The 27946-nt window shown below is 37.3% G+C and overlaps 1 protein-coding gene across 2 annotated transcripts in view; it reads right to left on the bottom strand.

Moving 5' to 3' along the window:
- Positions 1 to 27946, bottom strand: part of ANKS1B (ankyrin repeat and sterile alpha motif domain containing 1B) — a 422725-nt gene that overhangs the window by 336655 nt on the left and 58124 nt on the right. For both annotated transcript variants that reach the window (XM_075058028.1, XM_075058030.1), the window contains exons 4-8: positions 25782 to 26078; positions 17924 to 17999; positions 15725 to 15826; positions 7166 to 7276; positions 3959 to 4134 (exon numbers count right to left, since the gene is read on the bottom strand). In XM_075058028.1, coding sequence (XP_074914129.1) covers positions 3959 to 4134; positions 7166 to 7276; positions 15725 to 15826; positions 17924 to 17999; positions 25782 to 26078 — 762 coding nt within the window. The remainder of the gene's footprint in view (positions 1 to 3958; positions 4135 to 7165; positions 7277 to 15724; positions 15827 to 17923; positions 18000 to 25781; positions 26079 to 27946) is intronic.

The following is a 27946-nucleotide window of genomic DNA, read 5'->3' as shown; positions in this document are numbered from 1 at the left end:
GCCAGACTGCCATCTATTGGAAAATAAATATTTTTTAAATTATACTGTTTTTAAAAAAAAAACAACACAAAACTACTCTAAGTTTTTGTCAAAAGCTGATTTTGCTAGCAATCATACTTAAAACAGCTTGATTTTTTAAAAGGACACACCTAAGTTAACTAAACTGTGATACAATCAAGGATTTTCCTACATCTTTTTCCACCTCATGATTTCAGGAACATGTTTCAAAGCACAGCTCGTTTTCTGACCTGCTGAACAATCAAATCCCAGTTATTTGGAGTGAAAGTTTTGTATTTAGCAAACACAGAAAAACTACTATGTCAGGACTGAACAATCCACAGGTATAAAGCTTTCCTAGCTTGCCTGTGCAGCAGCTCTCAGGGCTTTCCATGTCTTTGCGTAGAGGGGAACTAGAGAGCGTATTCAAGTCACAATGACAAAAAAATGGGAAAAAGAGGCAGACAGGAACCAGGAGTTAAAAAAAAAAGAAAATCTATGAATCCACCATCAACCCCACCCCATGTACAAGCCTTTGAGAAAAATGGGCAATTCCAACTAAAATGATGCCTATGTGTATAAATGCCTTTTTGGAGCTCTCTCTGAAGTAGCATAATAACCCACATTTCCAGCTGCAAAACTATGTTCAATTTGGCCTTTAATTGTGAAGCCAATGAACAGGGGATTGTTGTCTGATCTCATAATACACGTTTTAATGACTGCTGAAGATAGACTAGGAAACACGGAATTAATATTTTACATGACAGCACATCAGAAGTACATTGAAACAGCTTGAGTTGCAAAAGTCAAGCACTGAAATTGTAAAGTTTCCAGTGTAGCTTTAACTTGACTTTCTTTAGTTTATTCTTTATAATGTAGTCTTCACATTAACTTAGCCCTGCTCTCAGAATTGCACTGGTATTTTTCCAGCGGTTGTAAAATCCAGAAAGAATACTGGGGGGGACCAACAGGCTGATGCTCAGTCCTTTCACGTGGAAGACTACAAAAGTGATGTTAAAACCCACCCTTATGCCACAGAGAGAACTGAACACCACTCTTCCACTTCCCAGATAAAGCCTTTTACTGTCAAGTTACTGCATTAAAAAAATCAGGCAACCCCACTACCCTTACACTACACAGTGAGCCCTGCTCTTTCAAATAAAAGTGGCTGGCACTTAAATCCAGGAGAGAATTCCAGGCTGTGGATCCTAGACAGACAGACACTCCCCTCTGCAGTCCTGAATCAACCAAAACCTTATTTAGCCAGAGCAGTACCACAGGTGATTTGGACCTCTTCAAAAAAGCTTCAAAAAAAGTTGGGTTTCTTTTTTGTTGTTGTTGTTTTGTTTTAAAGAAAAAAAAGCTTTGAAATACACTCTGCTTCCTGATGCTTTCTTTTTCATATGCCCATGCTATCCTCAGGAGGTGGCTCCTGACACTCCTTGCTCCAACTTACTAAGTTTTTGACCCACGAGCTACTATTCCAAACAGAAATTCCCATGTCTTGGTGTCCTATTTCTCTGAACAATAGCATGATGCAAAAAATGCAGATGTCTCCTAGCAGCCAGTTCCTTTGCAGAACCTCTCTAAGGGTCACAAAGTGTCATGACTTGGGGTTTTGGAACCTGTTCGGATCACTGGACTACAGGAGAAGTTGAAAAGCCTGCACCAGACATTGTCTCTGGAACCAACATTTGTCAGGGAAATGGCATCACCTGACACATTACCAACAGGGACCTGACTCCTACACCTCCTCAGAGCTGACGCTGGCACAGTCAGCAGTGAAAATTAGGGGAAAAACTGCTGATTTGAACCTGAAGTGCTTGCTTGTAGAGGCACACCAGGCACAGTTCCAGCCCTGTGCCAGAGCTGGTAACAGAAAGAGACAACACTGGGTCCTGCAGGGACAAAGAGCCCGTGCTCCAGTGTCACCACACACCGTGCTGCCCCAGCTTCCAGAGGGTCTTGGCACGTGCAGCAGCAATGAATGTGAGCTGAATGAACGCAGACAAGAGAAGACCCTGCTTACCCTACTGAGACTTTTATGGAAGCTTCCCAGGGCTTCAGAAGAAGCTGCAGGAATTTTTCTCTTCTTTAATACATACCCAAGGAATCTATTTCTGACTCTCCATATCTATATATGTCTCCACATCTCACTGTCTCTCCATGTTCTTGTACATAAATATTCATTTAAGTTTCTTCAGTCATCACCCTACTGTCACACTTCTATCACCATGCTCGCTGGTCCTGCCCCCAGAGTAGTTTGGCAGCATTCACCATTGCACCCATTTTCAGAGCTCAACAGAACTCTTCATTTTAGTGCTTCTTCCTAATTACTCTTTGATGTCTCCTTACAGCACGTGCGCGTTTTCGTGTCACCCGTGCACTGTACAGGGAGTCTATACACCAAGGGAAAGCAGCACTTCCCCAAAACTAAAAGACAGCATGTCAAAACTGGGAACAACTTCCTTTTTTTGATGCAAGGCAGCCAGGTAGCAACTGAACAGACTGAGTGACCTTAAAATACCTTAAAAAAAAAACCCAAAATGGATGTTTTAGATCAAACAGGAAAATCCCACATCACAGCAAAGATTCCTCTCCATATAGGCCTGCATAGTTGGGTTTACTCTAGGGGAAAACACGCTCCGCCCTCCATCCTGACTTTGTGTTGGGAGTGTATACCCATCATCCTGATTGTAGTTTTCTTTGAAAGAATAGCTGGGTGCACTAGTAGGAGAGCACCGCAACATGCTTTAAACAGTCCCTGTTTTTGAAGATCTGTTTTCACATCTAGTTCAATATATAAATAGATGAAATCTCAAAAACCATATTGCCTAATTTACCTTTGTATTTGCCTGCTGCACGTAGATTACAGATTTAGTGTCTGAATACTTCCTATTGCCATTGTATTTCATTTAGGTCTGTAAAAGTTTCAGTCTGAGTAGATAGAATTATATGGATTACATTTTCTGCAAAACAGCAGCTGAGCAGATTTACATAGCAGTTAGCACCTAAATAGAGAGAGACACTAGCAATATGTATAAAAACGCTTAAATGGGATCGCTATCTTGTTCAGACTGACTCAACACGGGTTATGTATCTAATCATTCAAACATCTAGATGGGCTTTACAAAAGGATCTAGTGCATTTCAAGGCAGCTAGCCATCTTTGTAAATCTCATTCTGCCTACATATATTGTAATAAATCCTCTAGAACATAAAAGTCCTTAACTTGCCATGGTTTTCCCCACATATGAGAGCATAATTTTTCTTAACTTATGAACTACATTAATTGAAATTTAGCACTTAGCATTTTCCCTCTGTTCTGTGCTTTATTCCTTGGGCAATCCCATTTACTTTACTTATTGAGGAAGAGAATTCAATAAAAAAAAAAGCCTTGTTACACTGTAAAGAAAAAATGAATCCTAGAGCACTTTATTCACAGGATTAGTAGTAATGAAGTCCTATTTTCAACTGTTGCTGGAAATCACTGAAGTATCACAACCACAACAATTTTCAGTATGAGAAACTCAGACTACTGGGAAAGCTATGTTGTAATAATAAGAATCATAACTGAAGATGCTTAGCTTCTTTTTGGGGGACGCTTCTGATGACATTCTGCAAGCATTTAGACTTCAGTATAGTACTAAGCATACTGATTTCAACTGATTTCTCAAAAACCCCTTCCTTGCACTCCCCACACTCAAAAGAACAACTAACCTGAACTTTTGGTCCTATTAGCGGTACCATAAAAAGCCATTCTGAGATGTGGTAAGCAGTATCTTTGTAAAATAATGGGAACATTAAATTCTAAATCTGTAAGGACCACATGTTATCTCATTTTTTTCTATTATAATGTTAGACTTGTACTATTCTCACTCTTGTACTATTTCTTTCTTGAATGTGCCATAAGTAAAGCAGATATAACTGAATATATTGTCTTTGTATCCCATCTTACTTACTACATTAAGCTTGGTTTGGCTTCCACTGGTCATAAGTTCTTCCTCTGATACTTTACTAAAATTGTCCAGATAATGGTCTGATATTGTATGAGACAGATCTTCAAAAGAGTATTCCTTTTCTTGGCACAATTTGATTTCATCTAAGAGCTTTGATAATTCTCCAGTCACAGCTTCACCTTTAAAAACAGACACACCATTAGTCAATAATTAGAATACCAGGGGTAATTTATGCCTAAAAAGGAAATGCACATTCTTTAAATTTTATTGAGTATCTGTTATATTCCATGCCTTATCATCTAAACAGTGATCTTCATGCACAGTTCTCCCCTCAAAAATAATGGCATCTCATTCCAGAATGGGAATCACTGGAGATAATCTACACACTTCTGCATTCCCCTATACCTTGCATTTAATTAGGATTAATTACAATATATACTTACCCCTTCTCTGTTTACTAATCTTGAAAATTGGCTAGAAATAGCAACTATCCAAGAATGTCAAATTAATCCAAGAAAGGAAAGTTTCTACAAACATACAAAATCAGCATCCCATACTCTACACTGGGTTCATGTTTGCTGCTGTAATCAATTAATACACTAGATCGGTTCCATAAACCATAAGTAGGTTGGAACGGAATTGTAGCCATGTTTTATAATTCTTGCTCACTTTCCTGGGATTAAATGGAATGGTGGAAGGATCTACTCCGCAAAACCCACAAGTTTAAAACACACCTCACTACAGCAGTCTATCAGAAACCCATGTTTAGTCCATTCTGCATTGTGTTTCGTGTTTTCTCCTTAATTTATCAGACATCTTTAGTTAAAAAAATCTACCAGAATAGTAAGAAAATGGGCTTTATACCTCTATACTAACTGAGGGCCACTATTAGAAATACTGGTGGTAATAAGGATTAGAATCTCATCGAGTGCTAGCTTTTCTGCAAATAGCCCACTGCCAGCAGCAAGACCTCCATAAAGTAAAAAGCTGCTGGTTACAAACAACTGCATTAGGTTCTGATAATCTATCACGTGTGTTACACAGCTACCTTCATTAAGGGCAATGAAAATGAGTGAAAGCCTAGTTTTTCTAAGGGCAAATAAGAAAGCCCTCCTCTTGACTAGGTTTACAAGAGTCATACTGTTGGAAACTACAGTCCTTAGACTTGATAAAATAGAAAGATAATTCCATTTTTTCTCCATCTTTGGGAATAAAACGCTGAAAAGGAAAACCAGAGGGAGCATATTAAGCTCAGCATACGTACAATGCACATATGTACGTTCATGTAACTAAAGCAGCCCCAGATAAGATTCTATCTGCTTGGTCTAGAGCTCTTGTGTCATTTTTCTTCATAGTCTTCATTTGTTATGCTAGGTAAACATAAATATTTTAAAATATTTTTTAAATTACAACTATGGCCAGTTATGACTGAAATTTTCAGAGACAGGAACAAAAGCTGTTAATTAAAAGCATCTAATTGCCTTTTAATATCCAAGTAACAAAAGTGTTGCACTCAAAATTCTTGTTACTCTTAGTCAATGGTAACTTTGCATAAAACTTGTAAAATTAAACAAAGATATGATCAGGTTTATATTCTGCTTTTTAATTGGAAATTTGAAATTATTCCATATTATGATAAGTAAAAATTGGAAGCAAATTACCTAAAAATTAAGACCTATTCTAAAATCATGATGCAGTGCCCTGGAAAGAAACAGGACTATTGCTTCCTAGACAATTATGTTCATGTCCCCAGTCCCATGTTCTCCCACATACAGCCTGCAATATTTCTTACTGGGCAAGAATGAATTGTGTGACAAAACTGGAACTGCAAGGGTGCTGACCAGCCTGTAAGTGTATGCTAACTGGCTGCCTGACTGCTGCCAGAACAAATAAATGAAAGACAAATTTTGCCTATCTCTTTCAGTTCAGGTACTAATTAAGGTCTCTCCTCTATCTAGGTACTTATTTTCCTGAAAGTCACAGAAAGGTAATTGATACTGCTATCCCTCTTCCAAATTTGGTTTAAATTATTTGAAATTAGATTGTGAGAGAATGGCAGACAGATGGATGGGAAGCACAATCAAGTACAATTTCTTTCCTTTAGAATCAGATTACACAGTAGACAAGCAAAAGCCAGCTAGCATGTTTTACAGTATTTATACCTTGAAAGCAGAAACAAGAAACATGAGATCATGCCCTTATCGTTAAGAAGTAAAACATATTTTAAAAATATTTACTACTTAATTTCAAGACGGGTATTTCTATTGCATAGGGTAGTTGACTTCATGATTCTACTAATCTCAAAGGAACTACTTATCTTTTTACACCATATGTCTGTTAAGTACCCCAACGGGAACCATGAATGGAACTAGAGCATTCCTTTACTATCACCATGAAGATCATAATCTGGCATGCAGCATTAAACTTGGTTTTCTCATGAATAAAAATTCTCCCTGTAAACATGTTTTAAAAAAACCTGAACACAACACACACACACCCCCCAACAAAACCAAAATAGGAGGCTTAGTTATTTGCCAGCAGTCAATTACATTTACTGTGGATGATTACAGAAGGTAGAAGTCAGGTTTGGTTCTACAGAAGGATGACTTTCATGGAAGAGCAGGACGACATCCCACTCAGGAAGCGCCCTACGCGAGTGGCTGTGGTGCATAAAGGGTGACTCAGACCGTAAGATGAAAGTGCATGCACACAACAGCGATAGTCACAGTGTATGAAAGATATGTTACAAGATGAATGGAAGAGCAGTACACACATGGTCTTTGAAAGAGGCATCCAAATGTAACACAGTTGGAAGAGGTACTCACTGGGAAAGATAAAGGAAACAATCTTTAACTTGAATGTGAACAATGCCTGCAGAGTATTTTGACACATCTATTATCTTGGTTTACTTCATTATGAAGTGTGTAAGGTCAGATAAATTAAAAAGACTTAAGATCACATAGTGTAATACATCATAATCCATCAGTGACTTCTCTGAGGATACAGTTCTTTGCTTTCCTATATGACATGGATTACAGTATATGTAGTCAAGATAGGTAATTCATGACGGAAAAAAGCTTCTCAGTATCAATAACTTCCTTAATATCTCTTTTTCATTTTGTATGTTTGTATGAATGTGTCAGCAATGTAATTTTAATATTAAAGAGAAGTTCAATACAGCTTCTGTATTCACAGAGTACATGTATTTACTTTTAGCCTTTGGAGACGGAGGAACTTCTGGGGACAAAATGCAAGACTGATGTTCTGCACATTCCAGTGGGCGTTCCTCTGAAACACTTGCATTTCCCGTTTCCATATATTCTGCAATTTAAAGATACACATACACTTAATCTCCTGAATTAAGGGGGTTTATTCCAATCAAAAGTATATTTGCTACTTCATTTTTCATTAAAGCCTTTCCAATTTTTCATATTGCAACCTTGTAATTATTCATAAACACTGCTGCAAGGCAATCATTTATTGGAAGTATTATAAAACACTAAAATGGCTAATTCTTTAATCTGCTGAAACTGTTACAGAAATCTCATTGTAGGAGTAATGGGTTGTGACTATCTCTGTGTTTTTCCTGTCCCCTTGAAGTATCTGTGTAACTGTTCCATTATATTATTACCATTGAAAGACTCTTTTGTTCTAAATTTGTGAAGAGTTCTTGGACAAGATATTCAGAATATTCAAAATAAGTAGATATACTGATACTGATAAGAAAACCAAATATTCTGCTTGCAGCACAGGGCAAGTGCATGAGAAAAAAGAATGCAAACTCAAAAATTTAGTTAAAACCAGCAGTCTAAAAAGCAGAGTTCTAAAATGTTTGTGCTTTTCCTCCTTAAAATTTCCCTTGTCCCACCTTCATGCTGATGTTTATAAAAACAGAAAAACATGGAATGCTGAATGTGCTAAACTTCAGTTTCATTACTATTATTTTTGTGTAACTATATACATTATTTTCACATGCTTTTGTACACAGGCTAGCTCAATGGGACACCAAAACCTTAATGAATGTTATTGTAGGACAAATATTTAAATAATAAATTAGAAATTAATTTATGCAATAGTGGTGCTTTTTTTCCAGCAGAGTGACTGCTTCTCAGTTCAGGCAGTTATTCTGCATCTGCATTTTCTTGATTTTCTGAGGTTGCTGAAACAAGTTCTTTCTGATACCACATAGTAACCACAACAGCACATGTTACAAGACACATAAAAGCAAACTAAAATAACTGCTCTCATCAATATCAAACTGAAAGACTGAAGAGTTTCTGGGAACTGAAATCTCTCTGATTTAATTTCTACAGTCTACAATGCACTTGGTTAGCTTGCTGTTATTCCTGATTAAATGACAAATCCCAAACCCCAAATACAATCTGTGATAAAATAGACATCTGAGAAAATTAAAATGGAAATGGCAGAGAACAGCATGCAGTTTCAGAATGCTTTGCAGGTTGTTGGGGTTTTTTTTAAAGAATGTATGATTTGAAAGTGTCATATATTAAGTTTGATAGTTGGCAATGGTCCCCTGGATAACCTGTCATACATTTCTTCATATGAAAGTGGGCATTTCTATTTTGTGCGTGTAGCACTGAAAGCAAAGAAGAGCTGTAAGAGGCCATGAGAAAACCAGCAGCGTGACAAAATTCTCTGGTATGTTTTCCAGCTCTGTCAGCTATATTATTTGTCAAGTTAATGTGCAAGATGGAGGAGAAACAAAAAGGAAGCTAGACCCAAAGAAAAATAAAAGGAAAAAAGCAATTCATGCCTGAAAATATTTGCTTGATAATTGTGCAACCATCCAAAAGCAAACCTAAAATGAAATTCTACCAGGTTGGAGTGTTAAAATTATTAGATCAATACAGATATTATTAGGAAAGGAAATGCAGGGGGGATTGCGAAGGACTGACTTTGCTGTCCAGTATCATGTAAGACTGTGGTTTTAAAATAACACTCCATTTTTATTCTTTGCCAGGCCCCACTTTCAGACCAATGCACTTACCTGCTAAAGGCTAGTTCTGAGGAGGAAATCCCAAGTTCAACCTAAGTCTCAAATACTTAAAAACTGCAGAGTTCCTTCCAGAAAACCTCTACAAAAGGCTCAGCACAAGGTATGGTGTAGAGGTTCAGAAAGAGCCAGCAGGATGCAACCCTTAAAACTTAGACTTCTGTGGGACTTCTACCCTTAACTTGGTTTTATACTATTGAAAATTCTATCATATACGTACAAGACAAAGACATGGGCTCAGTTGTGAGAGGCTTATAGACTAGATAAATGCATACTAACACACAATATTATCAAAGAAACAGATGCAAAACAGGTGATCTGTGTCTGGAGCCAAAGGCAAAGTACACACAAGCCCTGGATGCTTTCATCAACAACCAAATTCTATCCACCTGCAGCCAGCTAGAAATTCACCTTCAAAGCCTGCCCAAACTTATTGAAAAAGATGTCACTGACACCATCACCTGCTCTGCCTACAGTGTACTTGAGAGACTGCTCTGGATTCTATCCATTTCCTCAAAAAAAGAAAGATAATTCAGAACAAAGCCAAGCATAGTCAATTATACCACTTAATGACCAGCACAGTTTCCCCAGCTGTGGTCCCACAGAGTTTAGAGAAAAGCCTATCATTCTCACAATTGGGGAGAATAAAGGCTATTTGGGACACAACCAGATTCATAACACTTCCTTCACCAGCTTACTGTCACCCTGGTCCATGTTTCACAGCCAGCCAGCATGACTAGCATGGAGGGGGTGAAGGAAGCATAGGTTAATACATGCTTCGGAGATGTTGCCTCACCGTACTGCTTCGGGAAGAATGGAGTGTTTTACTTTGACTCAAATAGCACATTACAGTTCAGTAAAGGATTAATACTGGGAATCTCAAAAACTTTGCCAGCTTAATAGCATTCTTTCCTACAGTTACCTGATTTTACCATAGCCCCACTCAATCTAAACAACACACAACAAGTGATAGCATGAAAGTGGTCACACAACAGCAGAAATAAGAGCAGTGAGGAACACGAACCCCAGAAGGTAACAAGCACTGGAGAGTTTGAGCAGTTGGAACTGCAGCTTTTGCAGCTTCTGTGACACCAGTTAGGCCAAAGCTGAGCAGAAGGGAAAGCATTTGCACATAAGTGGGGCAGCACGGCTGCCTCCCAGCAGAACGGCCAGAGCTGGGAAGGTCAGCCATGAAGAGAACACAGCCCAGCTCAGCTGGAGCTGCTGTTGAACTTCCAGGAACAGTAAAAGCTCAGGCTGCAGAGCACAGCTTGCTTTAACTTCAGCTCCTCTAGCTCCTAATTCCTCAGCAAAGTGAGAGGGTCAAGATTTTTGCTTTATTTATAAGCCTTGGCTTTTAGAGTAATGGCTACATTAGCCTCAGAGAACTTTTTACTTTTCCTTTTAATGGAAAAAAAGACAAGCCCAAACAACTTTTTTTTTTAAATGAAATACCAGCTCCTTTGCCTTTGTTTTTGAGGCCTACTTTGGCCATACCATGAGGTGGATTCTCATAGAGTTCCTCCCTAGAGTGACTTCCCCTAAAGAGACCAAAAAGGCTTTTTAAACTCTAAAAAAGCCAAATTTGGTTAGAATAAATCTGAACACTCACCTTTTCAACCAGAAGGCTCTCCAAGTAACTAGATGGGAGGAATAAAACTGGTTTAGAAACCACTCCCCTCCACTGCCAATGTCCCTGCAGGGGCATCCTTCTTCTTTTCCTTCCCTCCGTATCTTCCCAAAGGGCACCCACATCCAGAGCACCCTCTGCCCTCCCAGACCCTGGCTGAGGATCCTGCAGCTTACAGCTACTGAGTCCTACCCCAGCCTAAGAGCTCCCAAAAAAGCTCCACCCAAACCAGCTCATTTGCTCCCCTGACAAATAGCCCACCTGAGACTTGGTAACCCAATTCCTCTTTATAGCAGCAGCAGTTACCAAAAACGACTGGCAGCTGCTACCATCAGGTGTGCTAAGGTGACAAACGAGCTGAGATGGAGGCTGGGCTGACTTCAGTATCCTAAATTTTGGAGGACAAATCTGGATGACTCAGGTTTAACTCAATCCCAGAGAAACCTGAAATCAGTAAATGTTTAAGTTATAGGCACATAAGAAGACTTTTGTGCACGTGTTTAGGGAAGATAAATGGAAACCAGCACTCGAGTACTGCTATGAACCTGAGATAGGTAAGGGCGCAGCTAAACTTTCAGTCCCCAAAACAACAGCAGTTAAATTAATTCATAAACATAGTTAATACTCTACAGCTTTTGCACTACAGCCTATAAAAAGAGCTGAGAAGTCCCTAGAAAAAAAAACAAACAACAAAAACAAAACAACAAAGGGGGATTGAGATCCCAATTCTTTTCATCCCGCACAGCTGTAATTAAATCCTTGACTGGAAACCGATTCCGTCTTTCCAGTGGGGCTGGCCTCCTGCACTCAAGGGAATGGAATATCTACTTGTCCAAAGAAAGAGAGGGAGAGAGAATGAGAATACAAGCAAGCAAGCCAGTGCTAATAACACCAAAGCTATTTAAGTAGAGGGGAGGAGAAAGGAGTCCTGGTTCTGCAGCTGCTTATGCATTTTCCATTTATGAATAATTCGGTAACATGTACAAACAATGTTAGGTTGTTAAGCAGCTTCAGCAGAAGAGAGAGGAAACAGCTTTCCACTACATCTCCCTCCATACTGTCTATGCAGCAGAGCTTATTGTGCCTTCCTGGGGCTCGTGTCATTTTTCATCTGTTTATCTACTAACTCCTTTTTTTTCATAATAACAAGAATTCTGCTTCCAGAAATAGTAAAAGAGCAAGATTCTAACAGAGAGCATAGTGGGCTGTGGAGAAAGAGTTGAAAGATGGTATAGCATGCACCTGCGTCACGTTCACATGTGCTAAAACTAAAACACAGCTGGTCGGTTTAATTTTAGGCCTACTAGCCTTGGCAACATCCCTTTTATCTTCAATGCCTAATTATAAAGCCCTAAGTGCCAATACTGTTAACTGCTTCAGCACTGAATGCCGTTGTTTCACTACATCCATGAAATGCACCCCGTAGACTGGCCTTACTTGGCACAGTATTCTCATTTTCCGCTTTTTGAGTATATAATGCCTAAACAGCTATTTCTCCATTACCACAATGAGAATCTAAACTGTAATAAGTATTTTTAATTGAGAACAATGCAACTCAGACCTGAGCAATACACAGAAAATGATGGGACATATATGAAAGAAAAAGAATTAAAACTAGAACTGTCTTTTCTAATAATTCCATCTCTAATTAACAGGCATTAAAAATATTCAGGGGTGTATAGCTTACTCAGCCTTTTTCAGGTTGCTCTTTAAAGTGATCTTGTTATTTATTTTACTTCTATCAGATAACGTGCCAAAATCTCCAAAAAGATGGCAGACTTTGCAAACACACAAAAATAATATTTTTGCAGAAACTTCAATTACTATTTTCTCAGGATAGGGAGAAAAGATGTAAAAATCACAAAAACACTAGGATTACTTCTAAATCCTCACTGCAAAAAGTTTTGTTTCTTCTTAACCTATAATCTGTAAAAGTAGTTTTGTAAATATTCTTAAAAACAGGGAGAAAACCAACAGAAACTTCTATCCACAATTCTTAAAATCTGGAGGCCTCATTCACAGAAGGCTACTCATCCTGTAGGTTTTGGTATCAGCTGAACACATTTAGTATTACTGCCTCCATGAACTGCTTCTAAAGACAGAAATTACTTTCTTCTCCTTCAAAGAAGTTTCTCATAAATATCCTCAAATCCAAGTAATTTTCTTTCAAAACTTTTCTTACAACTCCATTACCCCTCTGCATATAGGACAGAACACTACCTATCAAGCCCACCAGTAATACCGGTCACGTTATTTCCTTGTCTAGTTCTGCCAGTCTATTTAAATATATCCTTCAGTCTTTGTTTTCTATTTCGAAAGCTAATGACTTCTGGCAGGGACAAATATTATGCTATGTTAGTACTATAAACTGCGCAAAAACACTCATAACAATGCAAGGGGGAAATGGTAAAAATTAATGAGAATGCTAGGTAATAAAATCTTACTCTACCCTGGCAACAAGGTGAAAGAATCAATTCAATGCCATTGTGTCTGCATAAAGAAAAAAATTAGGAAGAAACTTAGAAAATGTGGTTGGTAATTGTCTGACACCATTAATGTACTTTCTTTTTCCTGTAAGTCTACATGAAGGAGACATGTAAGCTCCTCTAGACAACCATTTGAAGATAGCAGCTTTACCAGGAATGTATTTGGAAGCCACTGACTCTCTCCCAGCAATTGCCCTTTCTTTGCATGGAATTCATTACCCACTGAAGTCAAACTCAATTACAGTACATTCAGGTTTCCCAAAATCCCAGTGCTTCACTGATTTTTCAGCTACAACAGGATAAATGCTCACATTTCAGTGAAGAGTATACTCAGCTGGCTTTTTAGAAGAGAGTAGGTCTACTGTATCATCAGCAGTGCTAGTACTGAATCCTGTCACTCCTGATTTTATTTTTCAACTTCAGCTCACAATTCAAACTTTATCTTTGATGGTTAAAACTTCAGTGAACCCTCTGCTGATGAAGAAGAATCTCAGTGGGTTTCGCAAGGGAGCTCTGAAGGGACTTCTCAGGTTTTCTTAAGACTCAGAATGACATTTCTGTAAACATTTTTTGTCCTTGCCCATCACTTCTAACTATAAGGCAGACAGAGCAAAATTAAACAGCTGCTCATTACAAGCACAGTTTCATCATACTAATATGAGCTGAAACTACTAAGCAGTCATCTTTATATTTTCAAGGCACACATGTGAAAAAGATTGCATGTTGAAGCACCAAAAAGCCTTGAAATTGATATATTTCCTTTTTGTGGTAAAAACTAAGGGCAAGTACTGATCCATCAACATGACAAACCCTTGAGAGGGGCTTGGGTGCTCTATTTTTCATAGAGCAAGGGTACTTTGAAGAAAATTTGTTCATCAATGGGGTTCAGACTGCAAGGTTATCACACCAAGGAGAAAAATTAAACAATACAGAGATACTAAAATGAAAATTAGTTTAGTTGGTGAATGGACATTACAATGAATCTTAGATTAATATCTGAAGGATGATTGATTTGGGTGTCTAACAAAGTGGAAGCTCTGACTGACCCTTTTCCTGCCACTGAAGAAGTTTAAGTATGATATTAATCCTCTTTTCCTCTGCATAGTGGTATGTTCACGCTGCAGCTCAGTGAGGACATAAAGGTCGAGGTTTCACTATACAGTCTGAGTCAAATTAGGAACTCCCTTCTGCTGATAGGGGGAAGTCCGACTCCCCTCACCCATATCTTCCTCCCCACTTTTTGATGCACATTTCTGCCAGTTACCTGGGATAGAGCTAACTCTGGGACCTGAATCACATAGGAGGCAAGTTCATTAAAACAAGCAAATGTATATTTATATAATTATAATCTTATTTTTATTATTGTTACATACTATTAAATATAAGTAATACAATAAATTACATATTTTATATATTACTGGTTCGCAAACTGAATCAGATCACTTTGCAGTCTCCTGTAAGCAGGGAATATGGAAGAGAACTGTGTAGCTGGAAGTAGGGGAGGAAGAAGGGGGGGAATGGGAGAAAGGGAAAAAGAAAATAGGAAGGAGGGAGAGAGGGAGACCTCAAGGCAAGCTGTTAATTCAGTTCAGCTGTAACACGAATCTGCTACTTAAGAGAACACCTCTCCTCCAGCCTGCAAAATTTTTCTTATACTTACAGGAGCTTTGTATCTTCAGTCCATCATCTCACTGGAAAACTTTACTGAAGCTGGCTAACAAGTTTGGAAGTTATTCAGAAAGAAAACCTAAAGGACACAATGTGGCCACATGACCTCATTTTCTCTAGGAAATGTTCTTATGACATAGAGTTATGCGGGAGACTGAAGCATGAGCTAATTCATATGTAGAACCAACACCAAACTGATTAAAATGCCTTATTTAAAGATGGGAATAATCAACACAGGTGGAGATGCAGCAATGGTACCCGCAGGGAACTCCTCTGTCAAACACAGTTAATGAAAAATTAATCTGAAAATGCAGGGAACAAATTCCATAGAAGAGAAGGAATGATATTTAACACTGAGTTACATACTAGCTAATTTTTCATCACTTTACTACCATCTTCTAGAGTAAAAAATTGAAGTAAACAATGGAGTTCCATCAGTCTTACACCATGAAAGTAAGATGAGGAATGAGAACAAACATATGTACAACAAAATTATATTATTTCTGCTATAATGACAAGAATTACTGCCTGGTTTAATTTTTTTTTAAATTTAAGGAAAATGAGAAAAATGCAATGAAATGTTTGAAAAATCTGTCATCATCTTTCAGTCATAGTTGTTATTTATGAACAAATCAAGCATTTCAACTGTAGTTTACCATCACAATTTAATGGAACTGCAGTGAAATATTACAATATGTTATTTCATAATGAAGAATGTACAAAGAGTAACTATAAGTGACACACCATGCTAATGGCTATTGTCCGAAAAGAAGAAAGGGTTTAGTCTGAAACTCAGATATTCAACCACTTATTTTTGTGTATCTAGCAAACAAGAATTTTGTCTTTTTAATTTGAAAGACTACTCTTTTATATATTGAAATATTTAAAGAGTAGAAATTACTATGTATCTTAATATTCCTCCATGCTATTCTGATTTGTCTCTAACAAATGTATAACTGAATACGACTTACCCTGAAGTAGAGCCGCAATTTGGAGTGACTGCTGAGATGGATGCTCTTTAAGAATATCTAAAACGGTTCTACCCAAACTGTCCTTTATGTTGGTATCAATTCCTGAAAAAGAAAATGATCTGTGGTGGAATTTTTAACCCCAAGTACTTCGGATTATAAATGTGGTATATCAGACTCAATTATCTAGCAAATTGAATGCAAGCGGTTTTACAGCTGTAGCAGATTAACAGCTGTGTTCTAGCTGAAGTACAGCATCCATTTCTGTTTAAAGCTTGAGTAGCCTAAAATTCACATGCTGACATGGATTGGTTTTATGTTTCTGTAACTCATGGGGATATAAAGTAAGCTTCTTAAACCAAACTTGGGATTATTTTAACAGACTGTTCCTAAGAAACAGGCATCCTGAAAATAATATTTTATAAAATCAAGAAATTCTCTGAATGTTTCTCGTACATTCCTGGATTCTAATTCTCCCCAAACTGCTCTGATTCATTGGGGATTTTCTAGTCCACAGTACCAGTATGTGTTCTGGGAGCAATACTGAAAAAGTTATTAACCTTAGAAGTTTTGTGCTTCATGTCAACATGTTTGAAATTCATGCTCTGAGTAGACCGAAATACCCATATGTAGCATAAGGGCTCTGTGAACAGCCAGAGCATTTCCTCACAGACTGCTCAGACTGTTGACAAAGTAACTGTTTGGCTTGAACCGTGAACATAACCATAAATACATTTGAGGCTTATCCTGGATAGGTCTCAGAGAACCTGTTGTACATGACTCTCCACCTTTGTCTTGTAGGGGCTATACTGGAAATGTTTGCCTTATGCTAGAAGACTGAAGTTGGTTTTAGTTTAGATGTACTTTCATAAAAAGTAAAGGCATGAAAGGTCCTAATAAACAGAATGAGATTCTTCTCGGGACACTGAATAGAGGAACTCAGAGGAAGCAGGATTTATAAGGACATTCTGGAAGCAGTGGCAGCTGATTTTCAGAGGCCAGACACACCAACTTACATCTTCCCTTTGCGGTAGCTACTTATAACATCTTCTGAGTCTTTTTTAAAGCAGAACTAGGGAAAAGGGGATTGTTAGATAAAAAAGGCAGAAGGTGGGGAGTGTTGCAGCAGTGCAGAGCATTTGGGTTGAAGGATTTCACAGTGAAGATTCTGCTCCACTGTCGTACAATTGTATGCTGGCAGAGGCTGTAATGTGTACTGTCTGTAAGAGGTATTCTTCATCTGTGGTCTAAGGGCTTCCTATCTTTGTGTGATGTTCTCCAGTCCTTCCTCTGTCAGGTGAATTAATATAAAAAGGCCCTGTCTTTTTCAGGGCAGGTGAAGATCCCTTTCTTCCTCCTTCTTATTCATCCAAACAGGAAAGCATCTTGGACAGACCTTTTTTCCTGAAAACAGATGTTAGGTCAGGTATGCACTAGCTGAGATTCAGACGAGGAGCTGTGAGTAAGACATACTTTCTTTTGCAATATATAACCCCACAAGCACTGATAATAAAGATCAATGAAATCCCTCAGTGTAATGGAAGTTCACGTATCTCAGAGAAATAATTTCTAGTATTTTCATTTTCATTGGTCTTCTCATTTATGTGAGAAGACAGTTGTTTAGATGAGTAATTTACCTGCAACAATTCTGAAACTTTTATGTAGTAGACAGGTTTGTAGGGACTCTATCTATATCCCTGTTCTCTTGTCCTTTCAGGGCAAATGCAATTCTTGGAGACACAGTGCCTTCCCCTTTCTTCACAGGCACTCGAAGTTTATCCAGGAAATGAAGGAGCAAGCAGGGTGGTATGTTTGTTAGGAATAGCTAAGTGAAGGAAATAAATGTGAACATGAGTCTTCTGGCCTCTAGATCAAAGAATATTCTTGGCTGTCTTTCAGAGTGAATAGCAAAATTTTATATAGCCATTTTGTCCTCCGAATACATTTATTTTCAGAATACAGTGGCATACACTGAGTCATATATGGAATTTCTGAGTCTTAGTGAAAACACCCCTTTTGTTCTCTGTGTATAGTAATTTCTTATTCTAAAAGAACACTATTTTAAAGGAGAGGTATACGTGATTTGATTTGCAAAGGCTGAGAAAGATAACAGTAATTTGTATAATCAAAACTTGAGGAGGCATACACCAGATTAGGAATATTAAGTATATTTGTTCAGTGTTTCCTGTAAATCAGATTTACCTGTTTCAAGTAAAATGCGTACTACCTCCACTTTTCCAAATAGGGCCGCTTCATGTAGTGCACTCCCTTTTTCCGTCTAGAAAAAAAAAATATTGTGCCATTTAAAATGCAAATTAAAATACCAATAAATCCTTTTGAAAAGAATACATTTAGAAAAGTATTTATTTTTTCCCCTCTGTCTTATCTACACATAAAAAACATTGAATGAGCAAGAACAAATACTACCATAATTTTTTTTTTAATTATTCAAGATAACAACAAAAATGCTGTCAGTTCTACGATGAAAATTAATAACTATGTAAGAAAATATAGTAGGGGTGTAATACAACTCCCAATTAACAAGCCTGCATTTGTGTAAAATTTCTAAACTCTATTATAGGCAGTGAAAATCTAGCCAATACCGTCAGTGGAACATAGCTTTTCAGCGGAGTCAGCAAGTTTACTTGTGGACATCTACACTTTGGTGTTTTAATCTGAAACTCTATCACACCCTAGAAGGTCGATTCAGTTGCATGGTGAGAGATGCCCTAGGATATCCCACCTGGCCTCCAGCTGATGTTCCAGTTGATGGTCACATTTGATCTGCATCATATCTGCCCCATACAGATGTCTTGGATACCCTAAGGCACCTCCAACAGCATTAGATGCCTATGTTTAGATCGTTTAAATTCTACCTTACATGTCTGTGAACCTGATTTTGCAGATTTCTGTGACACAAAATTCTTTGTGAATGGCCTTTTGCTTAAACAAAATTTACAGTACTGAAAACCAAACTACCTCTCTTAACAAGCTACTTTTCTTAGTATTTTATACTGCTGACTGTTACTGAAAAATCTGAACAGAATGCCTTTCCATACAATAGCATTAGCACTAGCTAAAGCACTACTGGATCTCACTGAATCTCTGGCTCATCTCCATTTTTGATAGTAAATAAGATTTTGAGTGGGTTTTATTTGTGGGCACATGTTAAAGGTTTTACTGCTTGAATTTTTTTTTCTATATTTTATCCAAATGCACCATTGTCATGCTTGCTATGGTGGAAAGACTTTAAAGAAACACAAAACAATTAACTTTGAAATAAAATAGTGATTCATTATTTACTACTCATATCAGAATGCACCAGTGTTACAGCGATGCAATGACAGAATATTTAGAAGTAATCAGAGATCCTGAGATGGGATGTGAGAACACAGTGAGTGTATATACGTCCTACCAGTTGAGCCTAAAAACTCTTTGTTATGCCCATAACAGGAACACTCACTTTTCATCTTTCTTCACACTTAGTACATGGATGTATAAAGTAGAGCATGCCCAATGTCATTTACATCCAGCACATCAGGTATACTAACAGTATAACGGAGAGGAGAAGGAAGTCAGTAAGAGAATATACATATGAAAAACATATCTCAAAACAATTTCTAATCTTTCTATTTTCAGAAGCAATCCAGATGAACATTCATAGACTTATTCTGAACAAGAAGACTACATATTCAGATTTACTTAGAGATAGTTTCAGAATCCTTTACTCAAACAATATCTACAAGAGTTTTCCAGTAACTGCAATTGACTTTAACACTGGACAACTCTGCAAGGACGTAGTGCAACCGCAAAGGTACGTGCAGAGCTTAAGGTGCAGCTCAGAAATTTCTGGGAATGAAAACAGTTCTCAGAAAAGTCACTGATAGCTATAGTTCTGATTACTGAAAAAGGCTTGACATCAGCAATCTTGAAAAAGGCTTTGATGCAGCCTATTGTCCTCTTTGGTATTTGAGTGGATATGGCATTTCCTTTGGATTGGTCACTTACTGACAGGAATAAACCTCAAGACTATTGAGTCAACCTGGTACTATTATCATAGAGTTCCCTGTGAAGTCCAGCTTTGACTCCCAAAATATTTGACTTTGGAAAGACAGGTGGTGAAATTCAAAAGCCACAATGGGGAGAAGTCTGGCAAAGTAACCTGCTAGAGAAGAACACCAAAACAGGGACTCAATCACAGATGATCACTCACTGTTTTGAGAAAAGAGGAATGTCTCTCTCATACTTGAACATAGTCATTACAGTTGAACATATACTGTCATATCTGAACATACGCCAGCAACGTGTCCTTGCAGCAGAAAAGCTAACGATGTCCTGGGCTGCACGAGGAGGAGTGTTGCCAGCAGGTCGAGGGAGGTGACTTTCCCTTTGGTTCACCACTGGTGAGGCCAGACCTGCAGTACACTGCCCAGTTCTGGGCTCCCCAGTACAAGAGAGATCCAGAGCTACTGGAGAGAGTCCCTAAGATGATTAAGAGAGTGGAGCATCTCTCCTGAGGAAAGGCTGAGACTGTTTAGCCTAGACAAGAGAAGGCTCATGGGGGATCTCATCAATGTGTACAAATAGCTGAAAGGAGGGTGTAAAGAAGACTGAGTGAGGCTCAGTGGTGTCCAGTGACAGAAGAGGTAATGGGGAAAACCTGAAACACAGGAGGTTCTGTTTGAACATAAGGAAACATTTTTTGCTGTGTAGGTGACTGAGCCCTGGTGCAGGTTGCCCAGGAAGGTTGTAGAGTCTCAATCCTTGGAGAAATTCAAAGGCTGTCCAGACACGGTCCTGGGTAATCTGTTCTAGGTGACCCCGCTTGAACAGGGGGGTTGGACCAGATGACGTCCAGAGTTCCCTTCCAACCTCAGCACCTTCTGTGATTCTGCCAGGGACAATAATGAGTGATGTATACACCAACAAAGAAATCCACAGAGGTTCAAATGTTAGAGGAGACCTGAGCACTAAAATTTAGTCCTAATGAGGATAAACTGCAGAGATGGGAAGCAGCTGCACCTTGACTAAAACTGTGGAGATCATTCTGTACTAATATTAATAAGGAATGGACATACTTTAGTGACAACAGCTATCTAGAATCCATTGCTGTGGCATGATCTGAGACTGAGAAAGATTAATGTTCCAGCATGCTGAATCAACAGCTTTGAGGACAAAGAAGAGGATCTATCTTCAGCCTCCTCAGTTAATGGGTGAAAAAGATCCTGATATGGTAATTGTCAGAACTGGCAGACGTCCTTTCTATTGATCAAAATTCCCCACTGGAGGAAAGGCAAGTAATATTTTCCTTGATGAAAGCATATATCTCATAAGAAATGGAATGAAAACTAACATGAGAAGAGGACATTTCCTGTAGATGTCTGAGGCAAACAAATCTATTTGGGGGCAACTTGAGAGTCAGAAGATACTTCTGTAACAATGAACCAAAAGCTCAGCTATGTATAAAGGGAGTAGACTAACTTAAGCCACCTACATAGGTAATTCATAGTGTTGGGAGAGGAATCCAAAGCCAAATGCCAGTTTTTTCATTTTATACTTTCTTGCTGCTTTGTCTATTCTACCACGATATTTCCTGTCATATCTGAACATGATCCTGAAATGCTTTACAGGCACTCTGCACTGCCCTGAATTCTGGGGCAGTCTTTGCTTTACAACTCCAAGCTATCAGACAATGCTAATGAATGCCATATCCCAGAAATGAGATATATATTACAAATAGTCTGTTCAAAAGAGGAATTTGAAAGGCACACCATATGATCTGTGGAATGATCTGCCCACTATATAGGTGATTTTCTGAGCAAGAGGGGAAATATTACCATGAAACTGAACTAAAATCAGTCTGGGAATATGGAGATTGAAAGCACACTTGTAAAACGCAGATGTGTAATCCTGCATGAGATGTCACGAAGATGAATGCTGATGTAAATCTTAAAAGCCCTAGGCAGGATTTCACGGTAATAGTGAATAACTAACAAGTGAATCAGATCCCTCGACCCAAAAACTGTCCAGAAGGCAGAAATGTCCTTGTTACCAGAGAGTTCAGTTACCAAACTCTATTTTAACAGAGGGAAAATACTGAGCCTCTGGATCAGCAGGGCCAGGAAAAACTTGGAGGACTGGCTGGGTAGATACGTATCTCTTTGTAGATGTACATGTGGCCTACTACTTGAAGACAGAAATAATGTTGTGGGGTGGTTTTGTTTTTTTTTTTCTGGTGCAATAGAGCATGTTACACAAATTGGAAGGATTAAAAAATGTAGTTGCAAATAATTTCTATATATTATTTAAGATGTGCTAGAGTTTTTAGGTAGATCTTTTTCACTTATAACAGTGTACCTATGCACTAATATACCTTTGTTGTCTATAGTACAGCAAGCAAACTTAAAATTTATAGACAATATTCACTGCTTTACTTCCTGAAGCTTTCATTGCCTTGGATGATGTTTTCCTGGCAAAGTGAAGACTACCATTATATTTGGAAATTCTTCCACAGTGATATTTAATGCAAAAAATGCTGGTACTTTTTCATGAACATAGTGATCTAAAGTCTGCTTGAGTTTGCATCAACGGATTATATACTGGTTCCCTGGCATAAGTTTTCTGTATATGAAATATACAGAACTATAGCACAAATTGTGCTAAGTATATAATAAACGAGCCCCTGCCCCAAGTAGCTTACAGCTAAATGCAGGTACAATGTCACAGCTGGACACACAAAGCAAGCAAGGATAGAAGGACATTGTCAGTAGGAACACCAGGATGCACAAATCAACTTGGTGTACAATTTGCAGGCTCACATAAAAGCATCAAGGGTTTCATTAATTAGAGACTTTTTTAACCATGTAAATATGCAAGAGCTTGTAATTAAGTCACTTGGCTAGTCCTTATTCATAGGCAGTTGACTATAGTTTTGATATGGATTTCAGACATAATCTGAAGGACGGAATGGTAGCTTTGCAAATTGATTCACGGAATATCCTCCATACATAGTGACAGCAAAAAGGAAGGGGCATAGCTCTTTGCAGAAGAACTACAGTGATAAGCAATGGAAATTGCCATCATTACTGGAACAGACAGGGAAGGCAAATAAGGATAGATGGAAGTTGGATAAGCAGAAGGGGCCAAGTTTTTAAGGTATTTACAATTATAAAGTTACTGATTACATGAAACACACTGAACTGTGCAGTATCTTATTTACTGAGGGCCCAAAATCTATCACTCACCCAAAACCTGTGTATTTTTCATATGTTTCAATTTAAATGAAACCTTCAAAGCATAAAGAGATGAAGCAGATTTGTATTGCCCACTTCTAAATAATTTCAGATTGAAGGATATTGGATAGACCTGGGAAATGAATAAAATGTGTGATTAATTCAGTCAAAAATTAAATGCTGTCTATTATTAGTCCAAATATTTGCTATGATTAAAAGTGCTCAGGGAGTACAGAATAGAAAGATAACATGGCTAAAGTAAACTTCCCATTTAAACAAACAAATACTTACAATTACAGAGTGATAGCAGATAGGCTACTTCTATAATTGTCTCTCAACATTCTGAGAGGTCTTTACTGCTGATAAACTGAATTTATTTAACGTGTATGAATATGTACAATTTTATTTACCATACTTTGTATATTGTTCTTTCCCAATCAGTGATGCAGAACAATTTAATTAATATTAAAAGAGCTGAGTTCAGTTTTAAGTAACAGGCTTATATTGTATGCTCTGCTCAGTTTAATAAGCTGCCAGTAATCATCAACAAAGACTTTTTCAGAGGTTATAGAAGTAATAAGTTAACAACATGTGCAGAGCCAACTTGTCAATATGCTAAGATGCTGAATGAAATGGAACATATTGATGGAGAATATGTATACCGGTGAGAAAATAAATAAATGATATTTCCTTACGGCAAGTAGGACAAACATAGAAGAAACAAGATTGCCCAGTGCAAAAAATAAAATAAAATAAAATAAAATAAAATAAAATAAAATAAACCATGTGCCTAAGAATAACTCAGAAAAATAATATAAACTACTTAAAACAAATTAGAATTTAAAAAAAAGAAAAAAATCCTAAAATTTTAGTGTAGATGGCAAACGGAACAACATTTCTAAAAGAATCTCTCATTTCTTAAAAAAAGATTGTACAAAATTTGCAGCCACTATATTTTTTAAAGACCAGCAAAAAACTTTTGGTATAACTATAGATAGAAATGGCTTAGGAGAATTCACAGTAGTGCTATAATTATCTAGATTATATAAGAGGAAGAACACATTTCATAGAAGTATTGTGTAATATTCAACCCTCATGTAACCCTCGGTTTGTAAGTTGCCATGACAGAGGCTATTTTTCTTCAATTATTCTATTTCTTAAGCATCAATTCAGGCATCAGTTTCTTTCTGACTTTTTCCTCATTCATTTGCTAGAGATTTAAGAGAAATTATACATTCAGAAACATCTATTCAAGGGTTCTGTTATATGTTGCTTTAGCATTAAACTTTTCTAAATCACTGAAGATGTAGTAATAGTAAAAGAGACCTGAAACAAAAAAGCTGCTTGTATTAACCTTTGCAAGTGTATCTCTTTCTAGTAAAGAAAACCAAAACCAAATTAAATTGGAACCATAACGGTAGGCAAATATACAAGTAGGCAAACTGCAGAAAAAAAAGTGTTTCAGTTTGAAATAGTTTGAAGCAAGTAACAATGCTAACTCAAAAGATACTAGTGCTAATGAAAGTAGCAAAACAGTTTTACCATATTTTCATTTTGAAGGCATTTGAGAATATCCATTTTTAATCTTAAATTATATTAATATTTTCTGTTTTGCTTTGTTGTTATTTTTAAATCTATCATTTCTTTCCCACTTCACATTCTTTTCCTCAAAAGTTGAAAAACATTACCTTGATGGAAGAATCCAGAAATAACAAAAGTGCATGGAATCCTAAATAAAAGGGAATTATCTGTACAAAGGTGTTTGATAAAATGCACCTAAAGCTTAAAATGGTTATAAAACTCAGTCAAAATTTAGGCAAAGTTCACAAGATTTATTAAGTCACCTATTGGTAAAGAATGCCTGGATGTGACTCTAAAACAGATGTAATTATGTTTGTTTGGTGGGTTTATCTGAAAATAGATATAAAGCTGAAACAACCTTAATTCAAAGCATATTATATACACCCAGACAGCAAGAAGGCTACTTTAAATCTGAAGACAAAATACACTTTACACTCAAATACAGTGCTGTCAATCAAATCAAGAGAAATCATAAGATTGAGGCGAGACTTCACACATAACAGAATCAGGGCCTCTGTAGTTAAAAGGCTCAGACACTTTCCACTACAAAGAATTGGACATAAAATTTACTGCTGCTGCACCTTGTATCTGTTCCCATCTACGTCTCTTTTGTTTAGTTACCCCTTTTACACCATTATAAAGTACTGTGCATAGAACTAGATGCACTAAACAGCTAACAGGTTGGAGTCAGTAGCTGCAAGAGTGTATTGCTATAGAATTTTCTTTTAGATTTATACAACAAGTATTTAGAAAAACAGAAAATCAAAATTATTATTACTTAGTAACCTTGGGTTTAGAATGGGATAACCCTGGCAAAATGAGTTCTCAGTGAAGCATTGTTTCAGATTGCTATGACCATTAAGGGCCATAGCTTTAGCAAGTCATCTTAGTATCATTAAAGCCAATGTTGTAAAAAAAATACATATATACACCTACATGAACAGTTGATATGATTTGTGTACCTACATGTCTCAAGGCAACATTAAAATATACACTCAGCTTTGAAGACACCTATCTTTCTTGAGTTATCCCTTTGAACACATCATTTGGGTCATAAAAAATAAATCTGTATTATGTATCACCTTGCAGCACTTCTAACAAAGTAAATGCAAGTGTATTTTAAAAGAAAAAATGTAACAAGTTATTTCATTTTAATCATATTCTTGTGATAAAGGAAAGTAAGGAAAGAAAGGAGGAAAGGAGGAAAGGAGGAAAGGAAGAAGGGAAGGAAGAAATTACACACTAACTTGGCAGCTGACATCCATTCCAGCCTCCAGAAGCACCTGGACAACCGCTTTGTGGCCATTACGTGCAGCAAGATGCAAAGGAGTGTGTTTTCTTGTATTACAGTTCATCAGGTTTGGATATGCTTTGATGATCATTTTTACAACACGCAGACGTCCATAAAGTGCTGCCAGATCCAGAGGTGTTTCTAGTTTGTTGTTCCTTATTGTAGGGTCTGTTAGCTCTTCTAACAGAACAGCAACTACTTCTGAATGACCATACTGAGCTGCACAATGCAGTGCTGTTTCATTTTCATTGTTCTGTTGAAACAAAACAAAAGCTTCAGAAATTCATGTTTAATCACACAACAGAACTGCTCAGCTTCTATAAATTGTCTCCATGAGATCACTAAACAGGCAGGGTTTGCAATATAATGTATGGTAATGTATGTTAAACGCTTCAGAATGACTCCACTAAAATTTTACTAATAATATATCAATACTTCAGCTTTGTGGCTCTCAAGCAGATCAGGTTCCTGTGTGTCCACATTGTTCCCAATCCATTTTTAACACCATGCCCCCCAAAACCTTGTTGCTCATGATATGCCAAAATCTGTAACCATCCTTGATTCAACTCTTCCTGAAATCATGAGTCCTTCTCTCAGAAATACACTGACACTTATCATAAGTCTCTCTTCTCAGTTGAACTGGCATTAAATCATAGCAGTCTGTTATTAGGGTGGTGAACTTACAGAGAAAAACTGTAATGAAAATATATCAGACACGAGGCTAGTTTCATATAACACTGTAAAAGTTACTTTCAAAACAACAATCCAACCTTGCAAGAAGGTAAAATAGCAACTGTAGATATTAAAAAGACTTAGCATATCACGTAAGCAGCTAGTCTTCTCAGGGCTCCAGGGAGATGTATGTGTGCATTTTAAGGCATATGAGTATTTTTATGCTGTGATTGAATAAGTTTTTGCTTTATAAAGCAATGCCCCCCAAGTCTTTCCCCAAACACTATTTAATAATCTTAATAATAAATAAATATTGAGAATAAGCAGTACCTTCTTTAATTGTTTTCTTCCAGTTCTGCCTGTATACTTGCAAACCCAAACAAACAACTTCAGGCAGAGAGGAAGGAAATAATTTATAGAGCTCTCTGAATTCTATATGCCATCTATATTATTAATATACCTTATCTAGTCTCTATGAAGCCTTAAAATAGGCTAGACACTATAAATTTCAGAAGTATGTACATTGAATGCCTCTTCTGATATATGATTTATAAAATGTTGTGCCAGTTTTGAAAATGTTGTAAAAGTAGAAAGCCAATAAGCTAATATGTCATATAAAGAACTAAAAAATTAATGTAAATTCAGAAAAGATACTAGAGAAGGATAGAAACATAATTCTAAAGAAAGGAGAAGAGATAAATCTGAATCCATAGGTTGTATTTCTCAAGGAAACAAGTGAAGAAAGTTCTGGGGACAGAGAACTGAAAATAGAAAAAAAGATTTGTCTTTTGAAGGACAGAAAGGGTGAGAGATTCAGAGAAATGAGGCTTTGGCCTCTTAGTCAAAAGCTAGCCAAGATAAGAAAATCCATGTTGCACAGTACTGTCTAGAAAGGTGGAAAGGGAGGAAACCTTTTTGTTCTTTTTGGTAACAGTGTTTCTAATTCTATAATCAAGAACTTAATTCTTGGGTTTGTGGTTTTAACAACATTGCTGTCATGTTCATCTTATGTGGTAATTTAAAACAACTCAGATGGACCTGGGTGACAGAAGAAACAGATCAATACATTCAGATGAATTAATGCTGCAGATAAACTCTTCAGGTGTCTGCAACACCACACAAGATTCCAGAGACTGGAATGTGTTTCCTGCTAAACTGCAAGACCGAAGCTGGAGAAGAGCCAGGTAGAAAGTGAGAAGTTTCCATTGGCAGACATGGCTTGACGACTAATAAGTATTTGAATAATTGTGCATTATTCAGACCACCACATGGTCTTTCTCTATTACACAGACAGTAAGTTCAGGTTAAAATATGTACTATCACAATACTACATGGCTACAATGATCTATCAACTACCTGTGATATGCTTTTTGTGCTCTCGTGACTTCTTATGTATCCTTCATACAGGACTGGGCAAAGCAATTTTTTTATGTACAGTGGTATACCCAC

Source organism: Buteo buteo, chromosome 26, assembly GCF_964188355.1.
Source record: "Buteo buteo chromosome 26, bButBut1.hap1.1, whole genome shotgun sequence".
In the NCBI taxonomy this organism is placed as follows: domain Eukaryota; kingdom Metazoa; phylum Chordata; class Aves; order Accipitriformes; family Accipitridae; genus Buteo; species Buteo buteo.
The sequence above is the reverse complement of the archived record's forward strand: the minus strand, read 5'-3'. Positions and strand labels throughout refer to the sequence as shown.